The following is a 15,217-nucleotide window of genomic DNA, read 5'->3' on the forward strand; positions in this document are numbered from 1 at the left end:
ATCCCCTTTATCCTATGATAACTCTGCATCCATAGAGCTTTCTGCACGAGAGGCCTATGTTACATTTTGTTTGCCACTGGTCTGTGTCTTAGTGGTTGAGTTTTCCATGTCAGTGCAGAGATGTTTGAGTGTAGTTAAGAGAGCCACTAATCAGAAAAATCTCATTTGATAGCTCTAATAAATTATCAATGTTCAGCTTGGCTACCCCAAAATCTTTAAAGATACCCACTGGTAAAAGTAGAATAATAACAGACTTTAAAAAAGTTCTGAAAACATTTTCCGATCTAAAACATAACGAGTCATTGACAGTATTTGAAATAAAGCAGGTTTTATTAAAAAAAAAACATGAACACACAATTGAAAGCATAGGTATAAAAACACATCTAATCAAAACCATGTAAATATTCTTATTCATGTTTCAATATCTATGCATAAATGCATTGTCTAACATAAAGGTTCACTTCAATGAAATACAAATTTGCTTGTTGTTGATCACTTACAGTTTACTTTAAAGTCTTTCAAGTTCTCAGATTCATTTTCGAGACTGAGATCATGTTAAGGCAACTCAAAACCTTGACTGAAGTCTAAAAAAGGCCTCGTTCAGACCAAATCAGGCGTAGCAGGAAAAAAAAATGCCAGAACTCTGAATCTAAACCATCTGATTTGGTCTGAACACATGGCCGTGAATCTCTGCTACCACTGACTGATAAACACTAATCCATCTGCTACACGTCAGCGCAGCACATTATCATGTCTGCAGGTGCATTCGGAGTGTCCGTTCAAGATTTAGGTGTTACGTGTTCTGTCTAATCTGCGTGCAGACAGACAGTGCATCAAGTAATGAAGGTTTAGGTGAAGGCTGTCACCAAGCCGGATTTTTCCGGGCCCCAGACGACGCCACCTTTGGACCCGAGAGGTGAATCTCTGTGCTGTAGAAGGCAGTGTCTCTTGCTATCCAATCGTGTAAAGGTGCTTTAGACTTGGCAGAGGTTGTAGCAGGCCACGGGTCTCTCAGTCACGCAGTCTCCATCCACATCGAACACGTAATCGCAGCGGTGTGTGATGAGAGGAGCATCAGACAACGCCACGCTCTGATTGCCAAAGGAGATGACCGTGTCTCTCTGTGGGGGAGACATCACAGACAGAACAGTTTGTTAAGATGGAAATCAACTGGTTTTTGTGGATTCTGACTCTAAGATTTGTATTTTTATGCAAAAAATTATCTTTTCTAAATATCAGTTATTGGTCTCCTTGATTTCTAGTAGTCAATATCGACCTTTGACACATAGAAACACCCAAGAAGTACTTTTTGCAACTGGAAAATCCTTGCCAGGTATTTGCATGAGCCATGTTTTTATCAGAGGCTGTCACGGGCTAACTTCAACCAATCACAGCAACGAACCATAAGACTCTTGACTTCAAGGCCTTTTGAGAGAGGACTGGAAACACCTTCATTGCAGTGCTTTGCTCTTCCTTCCCTGAAGGAATACTTTCCAGTGCTACAGTAGAATCAGCGCTAACCTCGTAGTTTCTGTTTGTCAGCACACCCTTAACCCCACTCTTTGCTTCCATTGGTTCCTTATAAAACACAGATTGGTTGGAACCAAACTTTAAGCCCGGTGAGGGGATTCTCCTGTGATTTACTGATCTCTTGAATCCACCTGCCTCACAAGACAGGCCACATACACGTCCATGTTGCCCTGAGCAAACAGAGATTGTCCTTCTTACCCGTTGGTTAGTAGCTCCAATACTGGAAGGAGTCGGCGTCTCTGTACCGGTAGTGGCTGCTTTCTCAAAGTCCTTCTTGCATAAATGAGCCATTATCCCAGCCGCTAAGGCATCCCCGAGAACGTTGATCATAGTCCTGAACCGGTCGCTGAGAATCAGATGGAAAAATAACCCTGTCAACCTCTAAAAGACCCAGAGATGCTCTTTAAAGGATAGTCATTTTTGTGGTACTCACAGGACCCAATCGATGGCCACAATCAGCGAGATGTCAGCAGGCGGTAGCCCCACGGAAGTCAGGACGATCACCATGGTAACCAGACCCGCTTGAGGTATCCCAGCTGCCCCGATGCTGGCTGCTGTCGCCGTTATACTGATAAGACAAGAGTCGGGGAGAGTTAAGAGATGTGATATAAAGACCTTGTAATGCAGAGATAACGAGCTCAGAGTTTAGCTCACCTTATAGTGACCAGCTGGCCAAAGTCCAAGTCATACTCATTGACCTGAGCGATAAAGATGGCCGCCACCGCCTCGTACAGGGCCGTGCCGTCCATGTTGATGGTGGCTCCTACCGGCAGCACGAAGCGGGCGATCTGCCGGTCCACCCCGCAGTTCTCCAGGAGACACTTCATGGTGATTGGCAATGTGGCCGAGCTGTAAAGGAAGAGGAAACAGTCAGGGTTCTCCATGGGCTTCATTCCGAAGATGATCAACTAGAACCGGTAAAAACAAACGGCGTCCTCTTACCTGGATGACGTGGCCAGCGCGATGACCAGGGCCTGCAGCAGCCCTCTGATGTAGGGGAAGGGATTTTTGCGAGTGAAGAAGTAGAAGAAGAGAGGCAGCAGGATGAGGCCGTGCACAAACAAACCCGACAGGACCGTGATGAAGTACATGCCCAGCTTCTCTCCCAGGTGGGCCGGGTCGTGCATGTCCAGGATCTTCCCTGCCACAAGGAACACGATGCCGAAGGGGAAGTACCTACACGGAGGAAAGAAGAGGAGGGCCATGATCATGGATGTCCTACCCTTCACTTTTTGGCAGAGAATGTGCATGAGCATAACAAAAATAGTCTAAATAGTCCAACTTAACTGAGGTTTTGGAATCAGTCCAATAGATCACCTCAGTTAGCGACCAGGACACAGCTGCTGTATAATCCTTTGGGGCAACTCCGACCAATAAAAGTGCTTGTTTATGCCACTGACAGGGGGAGGTTGCGCACTGACAACATTACAGAAAATAGTTCTGTAGAGATTTACCTTTTTATCAAATGATTAGATCCTTTTCGTAACCAGAAAAACAAGTCTTGTTCGAGGAGAAATCTCTTGAGAGCAAGAATTTTATCTCCAAAGTCATAAATGTACAGTCATGGTTGCGACAAACGATTTCGCTGCAGCTTTTTTTGGTCATTATTTATTGCCCTCGAAACTTTTCACGACACCCTCAACGCACATGTTGTATGAGTTGATAAGAAAACAAGGGATTGGAGTGTTGGACGTTCGAGAAAACACTGTGGCTACAGTAACATCACACTCGCACACACTCTTTAAATTAACCTGCTGTGACAGCTTCATCTCCTCTGTAGCCTGACTGAAGGGATTTGCTCACATTCAGCCACAAGAGCATTAGTGAGGCTATGCAGCCATGTTGGGCCAGATAAGACTCTCAGTCTGGCAGTGCAATTCATCTCAAAGGTGCTGAAGACAGGTCCATCAAACTTGTCTTAATGATGATCCACAAGCTTTGCGCACACGGGCATTTTCAAGTTGATAGAGGTCACGGCCTTCCCCCTGAAAATGCTGTCGTATTGTTTCAAGAATCAAAGGTCTCATTTGTATTTACAGTTATTCAGCTCTAATCCTATTTGTGAAAGTGCCTCTTAGATCAATTCACACTAATGCAATCCAAGGGCTGACTCATCACCTCCTGCGAGGGGCTGTTAGGACACCTCAACAACACCTGTAACTCCCTCTGGTGTTTATTTTTACACGTAATCTGGCTCTAAACTCTGTGTGTGTGTGTGTGTGTGTGTGTGTTTGTGTGTTGTCTGTCTTTTTTTGGACATGTTTGCGTGCGTGACACTCTTTTTTAAGGGGCCGTGTGTGCTATCTTACCACATGGCAGCGTTGATGATCTTCATGACGCATTCGTTGATGCACTGGCACACGTTGACCAGCGGCGCTCCACGCTCTCCCATCTTCCCCAGCAGCAGACCTGAGAATGGGAACATTCAGTACATTGACACATGTTTTTGTTGTCCCTTATGAGTTGCCTCTGATCAGGTGTTAATTTAATACTTAATTAATGGTTAACAAGTCATGCATACGTGCCATTAATCAAGATAACTTGTCAGGTTGTGAAATGTCCCTTTGGCTTTATCGTAAAATAGTTGCGGGGTAATTTTTCTGCAAAATGAGTATTTGACTTTAGAAGCTTTAAGTATATTTCACCCAAAAAAAAAAAAAATGTTTTAACTTTTACTTAAGTAAAGAATGAATATTTCCACCATCACTGGTTGCTAGAATATGGGGGGATTCATGGGTCTTCAACTGAGGGTCAAGGATCCCTAAGTGGTCCTCAGAGTACACTAAGTTGTGTTTTTTTATTTCTATTTATTATTTTAAATAGCTATTTTTTAAATAGCTGTGCTTCACCTATGTGTTAGGGGTCCTTGGTTGTGTTGACCAAGTTGATGAAGACGCAGGTTGTCGGGTCAATGTTTATCAATTTGTAAGAAATCTAATCAGCTTGTTTTTGACTGCTTGTGTGCTTGTTGGTGCAGGCTTATTTTTAATAAGTTATTAGTGTGCTGCTTTCCCTTTAACTTCTATCTGAGTCTTCTTGATGAACTAAAGTACCAAGAAGTGTCACGTTGGAGCAGAATAAACACCAGCCAGAGGGGATTTTTCACAACCTGGCAACCCAAAAGTTGTAAGTAGGGAATAGAATAATGGCTTGTAATAGATCTACAGAAGTTTAAATTGTACCGGATATATTAACTGTGTAGTCGTTATATGTAAAAAGCTATAAACCTTTCAGTGAGTTATTACAAAGTCTCACTATAAGGATTATTTTTGAAATAAGCAACATTTTGAGATGTTCAGTGAGCTCTGTGATGATCTTACCCATGGTGGCTGAGAAGATGACAATCCCCAGTACGTTCATGCCCTTGCTGGTACTGGGAACAATCTTGTACTTGATGTCGGGTGCAGGGGTAATCTCCAGAAAGACTGGGTGACCCAGCTGAGGGTTGTGGTAGTCGGGCATGACGTACACATAGTTGGCCTGAGACTCTTTAACATCAGCGTTCTGCACAATAGGAACCAGGTCGGTCCGGTACTGGAGTGGGACGAAAAAGGAACAATCACAGAGAGCTGTTAATATCAGGATGTTGAACATTGAAGTAATTTAGTAGTATAATGAAAGCCACTGAGAGATTTTGTTCACTCACCTGCTGAAAAGTTGCTTCGATTAGATTTGACGGGATCATGTTTCTGTAAAAGACAATAAACAAACAAATCAGATCATGTTGAGTAAGAATTATAATTCAGCAGTACAGCCTGGCAAATAGCTTCGATTAGAAGTGATGAAAGCTTTGTTAATGTTTTGAAGATGATGGTCAAACTGAAATCTTGTCGATGGAAACAGGAGTGGAGCAAATATTCTAACAACAATGTTTATATTCATGGAGTCGTTAATTTTCAAATTTCCACCAATGATGAAGGAGATTTTGTCCGCTGCCAGTGAAAACGGCAAAGTGAAGGTGACGGGAACCGATCTTACCGACAGTGGTGTCATTATTCTATAGATATTACACTGTGCAATCAGCATTTAGTTCATGAAGATGAGGGATGCACAATATGGATTATTTCCGCCACGTCAGCCATCGTTCACACACACTCTTCTCTGTGTTTATTGGCATATTGAAAAAAACAACTTTCAAGGTGCGATAAAAGTAAGTAAAAGGAATTTGGCTTCATTGTATCAGCTCTATTTATCGGTTTGAATTTCACCACATCTAATGAATGGCTGATAAAATAAACAACAATATTTTTTGGGTCTGATAAAGATTGTGCATCACAAATAAATATACGTTAAAGTGAAAAAATTGTTTACTAGCAGTTTAGACAAAGTTTTCAAAGCAGGAATGTACAATCTACATGGAAATGCTTCTTATGATTGAGTAAATTATTAGAACACAACACTGTTTATGTTATATTATTGACAGTCTGACCTTACATGCAACTCATGAAAACCAACAAAATACCTCCCAACAAAACTAGCAGAGACTTTCCACATGACGAAAAGCCCTTCACACGTTAGCAAGGTGAGGATTGCACGGGGACAGCCAGGATCGTGTTCCAGGACTGTATTTATACAGCATGCGTCAATGACACTGACCTCAGGTAGGAACACGTAAGAGTTGGACTAAATGTACACCTGAACTCTGGCTTACAGCAGCACACCAGCACGCTTAAATAAGGCTTTTGGAAGAAGGTATTAATGAGCCTCTGGCATGAATGGCCCCAGCAGTAAGCCTAAACACAAACACACACACACACACACCGGTCTGCAACATTGCGTAAGGACCTTCTCAGAAAGTGCAGGCTTAACAGATCACATTAAGTGTCTCTCTATTCTTAGCTGACTTGCTGCATAGAGGTGATGCTGCAACTATCTTGCAAGCACATTTTCCCTTAATTGCTCACTTCCTTCCTCTTCTGACTGTAAGACCTCCAGGTTTTTTATGTAGATATTATAGATTTTTATCACATATGATAATCAACTTAACTGTGCCCCATTTTATCAGCTATTTCACATTTTTCATCGGATGCCTGCTGTTCGCTAAATATTAGAAGAAACATCATTTTCAGCTTTGCTTGCTGAGAGTTGTGCAAAGCCTGACTTGTTATGTTCTGAAGCTGTTGTGTCGGCTCCCAGGATCAAACTGAAGCCGTGGGCTTTTGCAATTAGGGGGCATCCTGTTCCGGAGGAAGCCTGAGGGAGGTCACAGGGTCTAAACCGGATCTGTATTGGTTTTAATTGGTCTGTACTGGTCGTCCGTATGTGTTAAATGGTATTACAAAGCAAATCCTTGTCCTAAGGACTCAGGTTAGGTAGCAATGTCCTCTAATGAGGGATGTGCTTAAAAACAAGCAATAAAGGGGGAAAAAAAACTAGTTATATGCAGGCCAACCACTTTTGGTCCAGACTGACAAACGTCAAGAACTGTTGTATGGATCTCTGTGAAATGTACTTCATATATTCATGGTACCCAGAGGAGAGACCTAGTGACTCCTTTGAGTTTTCGTCCAGCACCAGCAACGGGTTATAATATTAATTCACCCTGTAATAAATCCCAGTATCTGGTAGCTGAGTTGGCACAGTTTGTGCAGACGCTCATGGTTCTCAGTTGATGAATTGTGATGACTTTGGTGATCTCCACTGGCACAATTTGAACTTTTACGCTAGGGGCTCACAAAAAATGTGCAGGAAATCTAATGTGTCTGAACAGGAACTTTGATTGCAGTAGATGCATAATATCCTGACTAATACATCCAACGATTGATGGAATATTGCAAGGATTACCATAAGAACCAAGCTCACACACACAGCAAAATTGATGAACAGATGCAAAGCCCAGCTATTACAGTTTTGCAGAGATGAGCCTTAAAAAGTTATCATCCACTTGAAACTCTACTATCATCCGTTTTAAAGATATATGAAAAAAGTTAATAGGACTGGATTGGTCCACTATTTATGTTGTTCTGTTGATAATTTGAGTTAATTTTTTTACCTTCTCAACTAAAGTTATACATATTGCCCCTTTAAATCCGTACATGCTTTTGTTGCTAGGAGGTTTAGTGGACCAACCTGTGGAGAACCCCCTGATTTCTTTTACCTTTTCCACTGCGTTCATTGTTAGCATGCTGACGTTAACATTTAGCTCGAAGCACTGCTAGGCCTTGACACAGCCTAACTCTGCTGTTTGAATGGCTGGAAACTCTTCCATCATGGAAAGAGGGATCACAGGTAACATCTGAGTCAAAGTGTTCCTATCTCTGTGTTCATGTTGTCATTGTGTGAACGTGTTTGTGTCCGTCAGTATTCACCTGATGAGGTCCAGCAGGGCGTCAGCGGAGGTCATAACAGGCCCTGAACTTGCATGGTGGCCATCTTTTTCTGAGCCTGTCCCCGGGTGGATGATGAGCACCAGCACGATGCCGACGATGACGGCGATGAAGGTTGTCCACAGGTAGTAGGTGATGGTCAGGACTCCCAGCCGACCGCTTGCCTTTGTGTCCATGGCTGACAGGCCGGACATAAGACTGGGTGGGATTACAGGAAACGTTATATTAACTTTAAAGTGGCCGAAACAGTGAATGAAAGACTTAATTCGTTTAGTTTCAATGTGTGTTTTCTTTTAAGGACAGTGTTCACTTTTTAGATGCAGGCGTTATAATTTAAAGATCGCAGATTTCTTGTGTTAAAATCAGTTTGTTGATTACTTTAAACCGAAGACAATGAGAGAAGGATGAAGGGATGATGTTGAGCATTATTTCACGGATCAGATTTAAATTCAGCCACCAGGATTACCCAGAATTCTCGTTTTTCATTGACGAGGGACTCCAAAAGTCCAGATTATGTGTGATACAAATATAACGCTAGTTTTCTGTGGTTGATGCAGCTGTAATAACAACAGAATGTTTATCTGTTTGGTGTATCAGAGGAGTGTCAACACAGGTGAGGCCTTTTCCTACCTGGAGGTGATGAGCGGCAGAATCAACATCTTCAACATCCTCATCAGCAGTTCTCCAGGGAAGGAGAAGTAGATCTTAGCCTGTTTGAGAGAGAAACACCTGAAGTTTACCATCACACAGACCAAATTATATCTCAAGCTGAAAATCCTGTCAGGATGTTTCTAGTGTAGTTCAGAACAAAACAATGTTAGCTAAATAAATCCAGTCGTCGATTTATGCCACCCAAAGACTTACAGGATCTCTTTTTGAAAGGACACTTTGGATGGGAAGGTTGTAAACAAAGGAGATTCGATGAGTTGGTAATGAAACTAAAAAATCAACAATTTTTTAATTGAATCGTTCAGTTTGTTTTGATGCAGTTTCAGATTCAGCACTTGGAGAACAATGGTGTGTATTACTAATAAAACTAATTACATTTTCTTTGGGCCAAATATTTTTTTGCTTTTGTTGAAATCAAATTCTCCAATAAATCAATTTGACAAATAATTTAAAGACGGTTATTTGTGTCATTCAGAGTAACTCTTTGAGATCGATTGCTACTGTCCCCTTGATGCTCTTTGTGCCTCCCAAATTTGTTTCTTTGCAGATGATGACGCTGTGTGTTTTATGGAAGGCTGCCAGCACGCAAGGTTAGATTGACTTATCACTGATTCAGCCGCTGCCAAAACACATGAGCTTCTCGGTCCATTTACAGCATGTTACATCGCTGCAATGTAGCGTCAAGAGCCTTTAGACAGACATTTATAAACATTTCAGAATAAGTCTGATCGTGTAAATAACATCTATCCTTTAAAGTATAACAGATGGTCACAATTTGAGTACATAGGACTAACTTCTTAGCGAGTAGTTACACATCCAGATGTCAGGGAGCATCTGTATGATTCATTTTGAGCCATGGTTCTCGCCTCCTGATGAATGTAAGTTCAATATTCACAGCTTTGTTTTGGTTCCCTCAAACTACTGAGGGAAATATTTGGCTCTTCGCTAACCGCCTGTCTGCTGTTGGATGATCAGCAGGTAGTGTAGTGTGGGTTTATAGAGCTTCATTTTAATGAAAACATCAAGACATCGCGCTGTGAGCCTGAGAATGAAGCAGAACAGTAAAGTTGTTGCTTTAAAACCAGGACAATGAGTTAAAAGATGCTATAACACTTAAACCACTATTCGAAACACCCTCCTTCTAGTGCTCAGGTGATCCAGTGTTTACCTAGAATATATCTGTTTTAGCTGCTTCAACTGTTTCTGCACCTCTTCTGATACCTTTAGCTCTCTGACTCACCTATCTGCTTTTGCTCTCACTGTGACATAACCAGCTTTATCTACAGTGTCAGGACACATGAGGTGTGAACTCGAACAGGCTGGCTGTTACTTCCTTTCATTAACGTTGAGTTAATTTGCACTCGTTGTCAAATATCCCACTACTTTCTATCAACTTAAGACTAACATCCAGTCACATTGCCCCCCGTTGAATTCAAATCGATCCATTCATCCATACCTGTGTGGACAGGTTCAGTGACCTGAGTCCAAATCCAAGCACACAGCCCGTCACCACAGCGATGACCGACAGTGTCAGCAGACCGTTCCTCTTGCAGTAGTCCCTGATATACGCCCTGCATTTCGACGACAACACGCTCTTAAACATCTTCTCAAACATGATTCAAACTCAGTCCGTGTCCCAGCAGGCCCCCCCTCCACCCTGAGCAGCGACAGTTATCCTGATATCCTGGTCAGTGAAGTTGATCGGTGTGTATCCACCAAGAGCCGAGGCAGAGGACTGAGTCTGATCCAGTGTTGGTCCTCTCTTGCACTGGGGAGCTCATCCAGTCTGAGAGAGGAAGTGTCGACGAACTGATTCCTGGTAAAGCATTGCCTAAAAGGATTATCCCTATCCCACGCTGAGGGAGACTCCTCCGCAGCCACTTAAGCTTTGTTAAAGAGGCTAAAGCCAAGACTTCGGTGCTGATCAGCTCCGCCATTTATAGCTTATTATGAGTTATTACGCCGGACCCGTAAGTCATCTCATTCATAGAGCTGCTTGAGCCTTGACCTCTGCGACTCTCGTGTAATCAGAGTCGTAGCACCACCAACTTTTGCCCACCTTCAGTGAGTCATGTTTTGGGTTATTTAACAATTCAGCCAACATTTAGTAAACAGACAAAAGTTATTGAAATGAAATACAAATAAGACCAAGCCAAAAAAGATAACATTGGCATGAACATGAATGAAGTGGCCGCTGATATTTGTCACACAGCAGCGTGCAGGTGAATGAGCTGCACTGTGCAGGCCGGATTATCAGAGGGCAGAGGCTAAAGGTAAGACACAGGCATCAGTCCTCGATGTTCAGGACAGTCGCTGACACATGATCTTACCATGACGTTACACTCTGTCCTCTGTGCAGAGAGGTCAGGGTGTGCGTTCAGAGGCCCTTAACTTCAGGAAACTGCATTTTGGGGGGTAAATAACGCCTTGTTGGTCGAGAGAAGCGCTTAAATTAACTTGAGAAGAATGTATTTGCAGTCAAAGGATCACTGCTAAATTGGTGTATCAATCTACACAATATTAATCTCCTGCTGCAATTTCAGCAGAATCAAACCTAAAAAAAGATGTAATCAGAGTTATTAATGTACAGATAATAGGAAAATAAGTCAAATGAAGAATCTAAAGAATGTAAATGACAAGCCATTGTTATCAGCCGTTCCGGTTACTCCAGCGTGTTGTTGATCCTCCAGCTGACCTGTCTCATCTGATTTCACAGTCTCCACGCTGACCTTGGAACAGATCCAAATTGGACTGTCCAACAATGCCTGTAGACGTCACCTTTTAACCAATCCAATCACATTTAATCCTCGTCCTGAATAATGCACGCAGCGAGATCAGCGAATGATGGAAAAGTGAAACACGCACACTCAGAGACATTTGTTTCCATTTCAAATGTCTTTTCTTTCCTTTAAATATTCATTTATTATTATTATTCCAAAGCATTAAAAACTCTGAATTTGAGACTTTCAAATTGAACAAACCTAAACTTTCTGCTAGATCTGAAAATAACTTGAAACCACTGTCACCAATGTTATGCATTCCCCTTTTCAAATAAAAAAATAGCCAAAATGTTCGACTCCAAACACACATCCTTAAAGCTGGTATGAATACATTTTTGTAGTAAATAAGAATGTGAGAACAATGGCAGCTTCCCTTTTGCTTGACAGGGCTTTATAGTGAGATTCAACTTATTATTTAGCTGTCTGCAACTTAAATGTTTCGGTTCAGTCTTGCTGCTCTCATAGCAGCTGTTTTCATAGTCATATATAGTCATCACAGTGGAGCATTATCAGCTACTGAGCCAGATATTTCCCCAAGTGTTCAGTAGAGACCTAAAACAAAGCTAAATGAGTGTAAATAATGGACTTACTGTTTATTCTCCAACTCCAACTAAATCATAATGGTGCTTTGTGACTTCTGGATGCAATATCAATTTAAGGTGATGATTTGTCAATGTTGTGTTTGCAGCGCAGAGCACATAACGTTTCTGCAAAGCAACAGATCAGTTAAAAAAACGTATTGTTAACGTGTTTATGTTTCATTGCGTAGATTTTTCAGTTTTTCTCATGTCACAAGACAGAAATAGAGATTGGGAGAGAATCAGAGAATAGCACGTGCTTGGTGAGGTTCCTGTCAGCTCTGTGTTCAGTGGTCTGTGTCAGAGTCTTTTCGTCTTCAGCAGCTGCAGTCGCTCCCTGCTGTAAGAGCCCAGAGTCTCTGCAGTCTGACTGAGGGAGGTTTTTGTATGACAGCAAATCACTGTGTGAACATATCAACGCTGGTTGTAGTGGGTTCATTCAAACAGTAATAAACTGCTGCATCGCCAGTCTGAACTCCACTGATGGTCAAAGTGAAGTCGAGGTTGGTTCCACTGCCACTAAACCGAGCTGGTGTTCCTGATTGACGTGTGCTCGCATAATATATTAGGAGCTTTGGAGTCTGTCCAGAATTCTGTTGATACCAGGACAGACGTTCATTACTACTTTGTTTATAAGGACGTTTGGGTTTGTCTTGCAGGTGAGAGTGACGGTGGATCCTGGAGTAAATGTCACTACTGGAGGCTGAGTCACAGTCACCTGACCGCTGCATCCTGCACACAAAAACAAATAATTGATTTATCAGCAGAAATCAATGAGAGAAAAGGCAGCACATCATGTGTGAAATGTTGCTGAGTGAACCAACCTGTAAAACAGCAGCAGGCCAGCGTCCAGATGAGGATGGTGATGAGAGTCATGGTGGTTGTGCATTCTGCTGTGGTGACTGACAGATGTGAGTCCTGCAGTGTTGAACTCACAGGACTATAAACCTTCTCAGTTCACTGGAGGATCAGCTGACCATGCAAAGCCTCCTCTCTATGGAAATGATTTCTCTGCTCTCAGCACACTGAAGGCAACGTGGGGCACAACATCAGGAGAAACACTGCTTGGATTTACACCATCTATGATCTTAATGAACAGAGGAACATATTTATGTTAGAAGTGCAGTCGAGGATTTAAGGATGAGTTTGTGTCCACTGTGGTTGGTATGATATGTCTGTTTGTCTGCCTTTCATTCACTCACATGGTTTAATGTAGATGAATAATATATTTAATATCTGTTTAATATGAGTTATCAGTAAATTATGATTATTTAAAAGCATCATGTTAATTTAACCATGTATCAACTGATATAAACTGTGAAGAAATGACTTTGTTTCAAGGAGACTGTGATTGTTTCTCTGTCAGGAGGAGAAAAGTCAAGAAAAATGAATAAAATTATTCTTATTTATTTAATATTTTCAATCCAAAACATTGGACAATCTTTGTAGATTCAACCAATATAAATATTTCTGTGTTATTATGAAAATCAGAGAGTGTTTTCAGTGGATAGATGCTTGTTCACAGTGCAGGAGGTTTTTGTACGGCCACTTAATGAGTTTGTATCACTGTGGTGGACTTTTGGTGGAGGAACCAAACTCATCATTAACTGTAAGTACCAGAGATTTTATTATTTCTGCAACATTAAAAATATAAGATAAAGTTTTGTGTCAGAATTTGATAAACAAGAATTTATTCTGTATGATTTACATGTTGTGGATATATTTTTATATAAATTGAGCTGGTCTGATAACTCAGTTAGGAATTGTATTTTGCTGAAATTAATATTCTTTCAGCATTATAGATAATGTGTTATAACATTTGACAAATACCTGGACTTTTCTTCTCTTATTTTTTCAAAAAACATCAGTTTTTTTGGTAAATTTTGGTTGTAACATTTCTCAGCAACTTTCTAAAATTTTTTTTCTAAAATTCAACAATTGTTCAATACAAAATCTAACATTGATGCCGTAGCATTTCTATATAAATAGGTGAGTCTTTTTATGAACATCCAGTAAAGATGTAGTTTGTGTTCACAGCTCGTTAGTTTAAAGTCGTGAACAGGAAGTGAAACAGACAGATGACAAAGTCTTTAACTGAAGACAGATGTTACATTTTGAAGGGTTGAATGATCTTTTGTCGAACGATATAATGCAGATATCAAGATTTCAGTAAAATGTATAATTAGATTTACACCAAAGTAATTTTGCATTTTATCGTTTCATTCTTACTGATTCGTGCTGAGTGTCACAGTAGAAGATGAATTGTTTTAAAAGTGAAAATTACATCAACTTTTATCATTTAGTTGTGTTTGTTAAACTCTCCTTTCCTCCATGTGTCACCTCCTCTCCTCTGTCTGATCACAGTATCATGCACACAGCTCATCCACAGCAGTGTTAACCTCTGTCATGTCTCATCAGTGTCTCATGTCCAGCTGTCTGTCCTGCACTGGAAGTTAATCTGCTCCTTGTGTGTCTCCTCTCTCCCCTCCAGCTGGCCCCATGGTCAGGCCCTCCATCTCTCTGCTCCCCCCCTCCTCTGAGCAGCTCTCCGGGGGCTCGGCCACGCTGGCCTGCCTGCTGACCGGCTACTCTCCTCAGGGAGCCGCGGTGCGCTGGGAGGTGGACGGTACGGAGGTAACAGAGGGGGTCCTGAGCAGCTCGGAGGAGGAGAGGAGCGGACGCTACAGCAGCAGCAGCACCATGAGCCTGAGCCGGGAGCGCTGGATGGAAGGAGAGCTGTACACCTGCAAGGTCCTCCATCATGACCACAGCCAGACCCAGTCCCTCCACAGGAGCCAGTGTAAGGCCTAGAGGGGCCGGCTGAAGCCCAGGACAGGAGCTGTGTGTGGGGGGAGCAGGAGTAACACACCTGCTGCTCTGATCAACCTGAGTTTGAATGTTTGTAGTGGAAACTAAAGCTTTGTGTGACAGAGAACAACACTGCTGTAAAGTGTTGGACAGCAACAACTTAGAGAGTGATGTGTGTAGCTCAGCAGCTTGATGTGAGTGTGCTTAATAACTGTCATGATGATGATTTATGTTTCTGCTAATAAAGCTTGAAGTGATCAATAACTAAAATGAAGTGTTTGGTCTTTTATCTTCTGAAGAGTCATAAGAAATAAATTGGTTTATAACTTCAACTGATACTCCTCTCTGTGGAGAATGAAACACTTTGGATTCATCATGTAGATACAACATGACATATTCTAATACATATTAAACAATAATGTTATAAGATAAGACATTTTGAGGTCATTTATATTCTTTGTTTTATATCTAGCTTGGCTGATTTTGCTTTTTAGCATCACCATTGTGAAGAGACACTGAAGTTTAA

General features: G+C 41.6%; 1 protein-coding gene and 2 gene segments (V, D, J or C); 2 read left to right on the forward strand and 1 right to left on the reverse strand.

The window, feature by feature from the left end:
• Positions 1 to 15,217, forward strand: part of LOC115566363 (Ig kappa chain V region Mem5-like) — a 57,545-nt gene that overhangs the window by 36,086 nt on the left and 6,242 nt on the right.
• On the reverse strand, positions 470 to 10,508 carry slc1a8b (solute carrier family 1 member 8b). Its single transcript, XM_030392207.1, has 11 exons — positions 9,982 to 10,508; positions 8,487 to 8,566; positions 7,839 to 8,054; positions 5,177 to 5,219; positions 4,851 to 5,064; positions 3,840 to 3,939; positions 2,473 to 2,706; positions 2,185 to 2,379; positions 1,964 to 2,098; positions 1,729 to 1,876; positions 470 to 1,121 (listed from the first exon to the last, which is right to left on the reverse strand). Exons 1-11 carry the CDS (start codon positions 10,138 to 10,140, stop codon positions 975 to 977), a joined length of 1,671 nt encoding a protein of 556 aa, XP_030248067.1. The 5' UTR covers positions 10,141 to 10,508; the 3' UTR covers positions 470 to 974.
• LOC115566371 (Ig kappa chain C region, B allele-like) lies at positions 12,540 to 14,961 on the forward strand. The segment is given in 2 exon segments: positions 12,540 to 13,492; positions 14,375 to 14,961. A coding segment is annotated over 1 exon segment (312 nt).

This window comes from Sparus aurata, chromosome 16, assembly GCF_900880675.1.
Source record: "Sparus aurata chromosome 16, fSpaAur1.1, whole genome shotgun sequence".
Classification (NCBI taxonomy): Eukaryota; Metazoa; Chordata; class Actinopteri; order Spariformes; family Sparidae; genus Sparus; species Sparus aurata.

Coding starts and splice junctions, on each gene's coding strand:
- slc1a8b (XM_030392207.1), bottom strand. CDS start 10,140: ATGTTTGAGAAGATGTTTAAGAGCGTGTTGTCGTCGAAATGCAGGGCG. Junction 8,567..9,981: donor CACTGAACCTGTCCACACAG/GTATGGATGAAT, acceptor TCTCTCAAACAG/GCTAAGATCTACTTCTCCTT. Junction 1,877..1,963: donor GTGGCCATCGATTGGGTCCT/GTGAGTACCACA, acceptor TCTGATTCTCAG/CGACCGGTTCAGGACTATGA.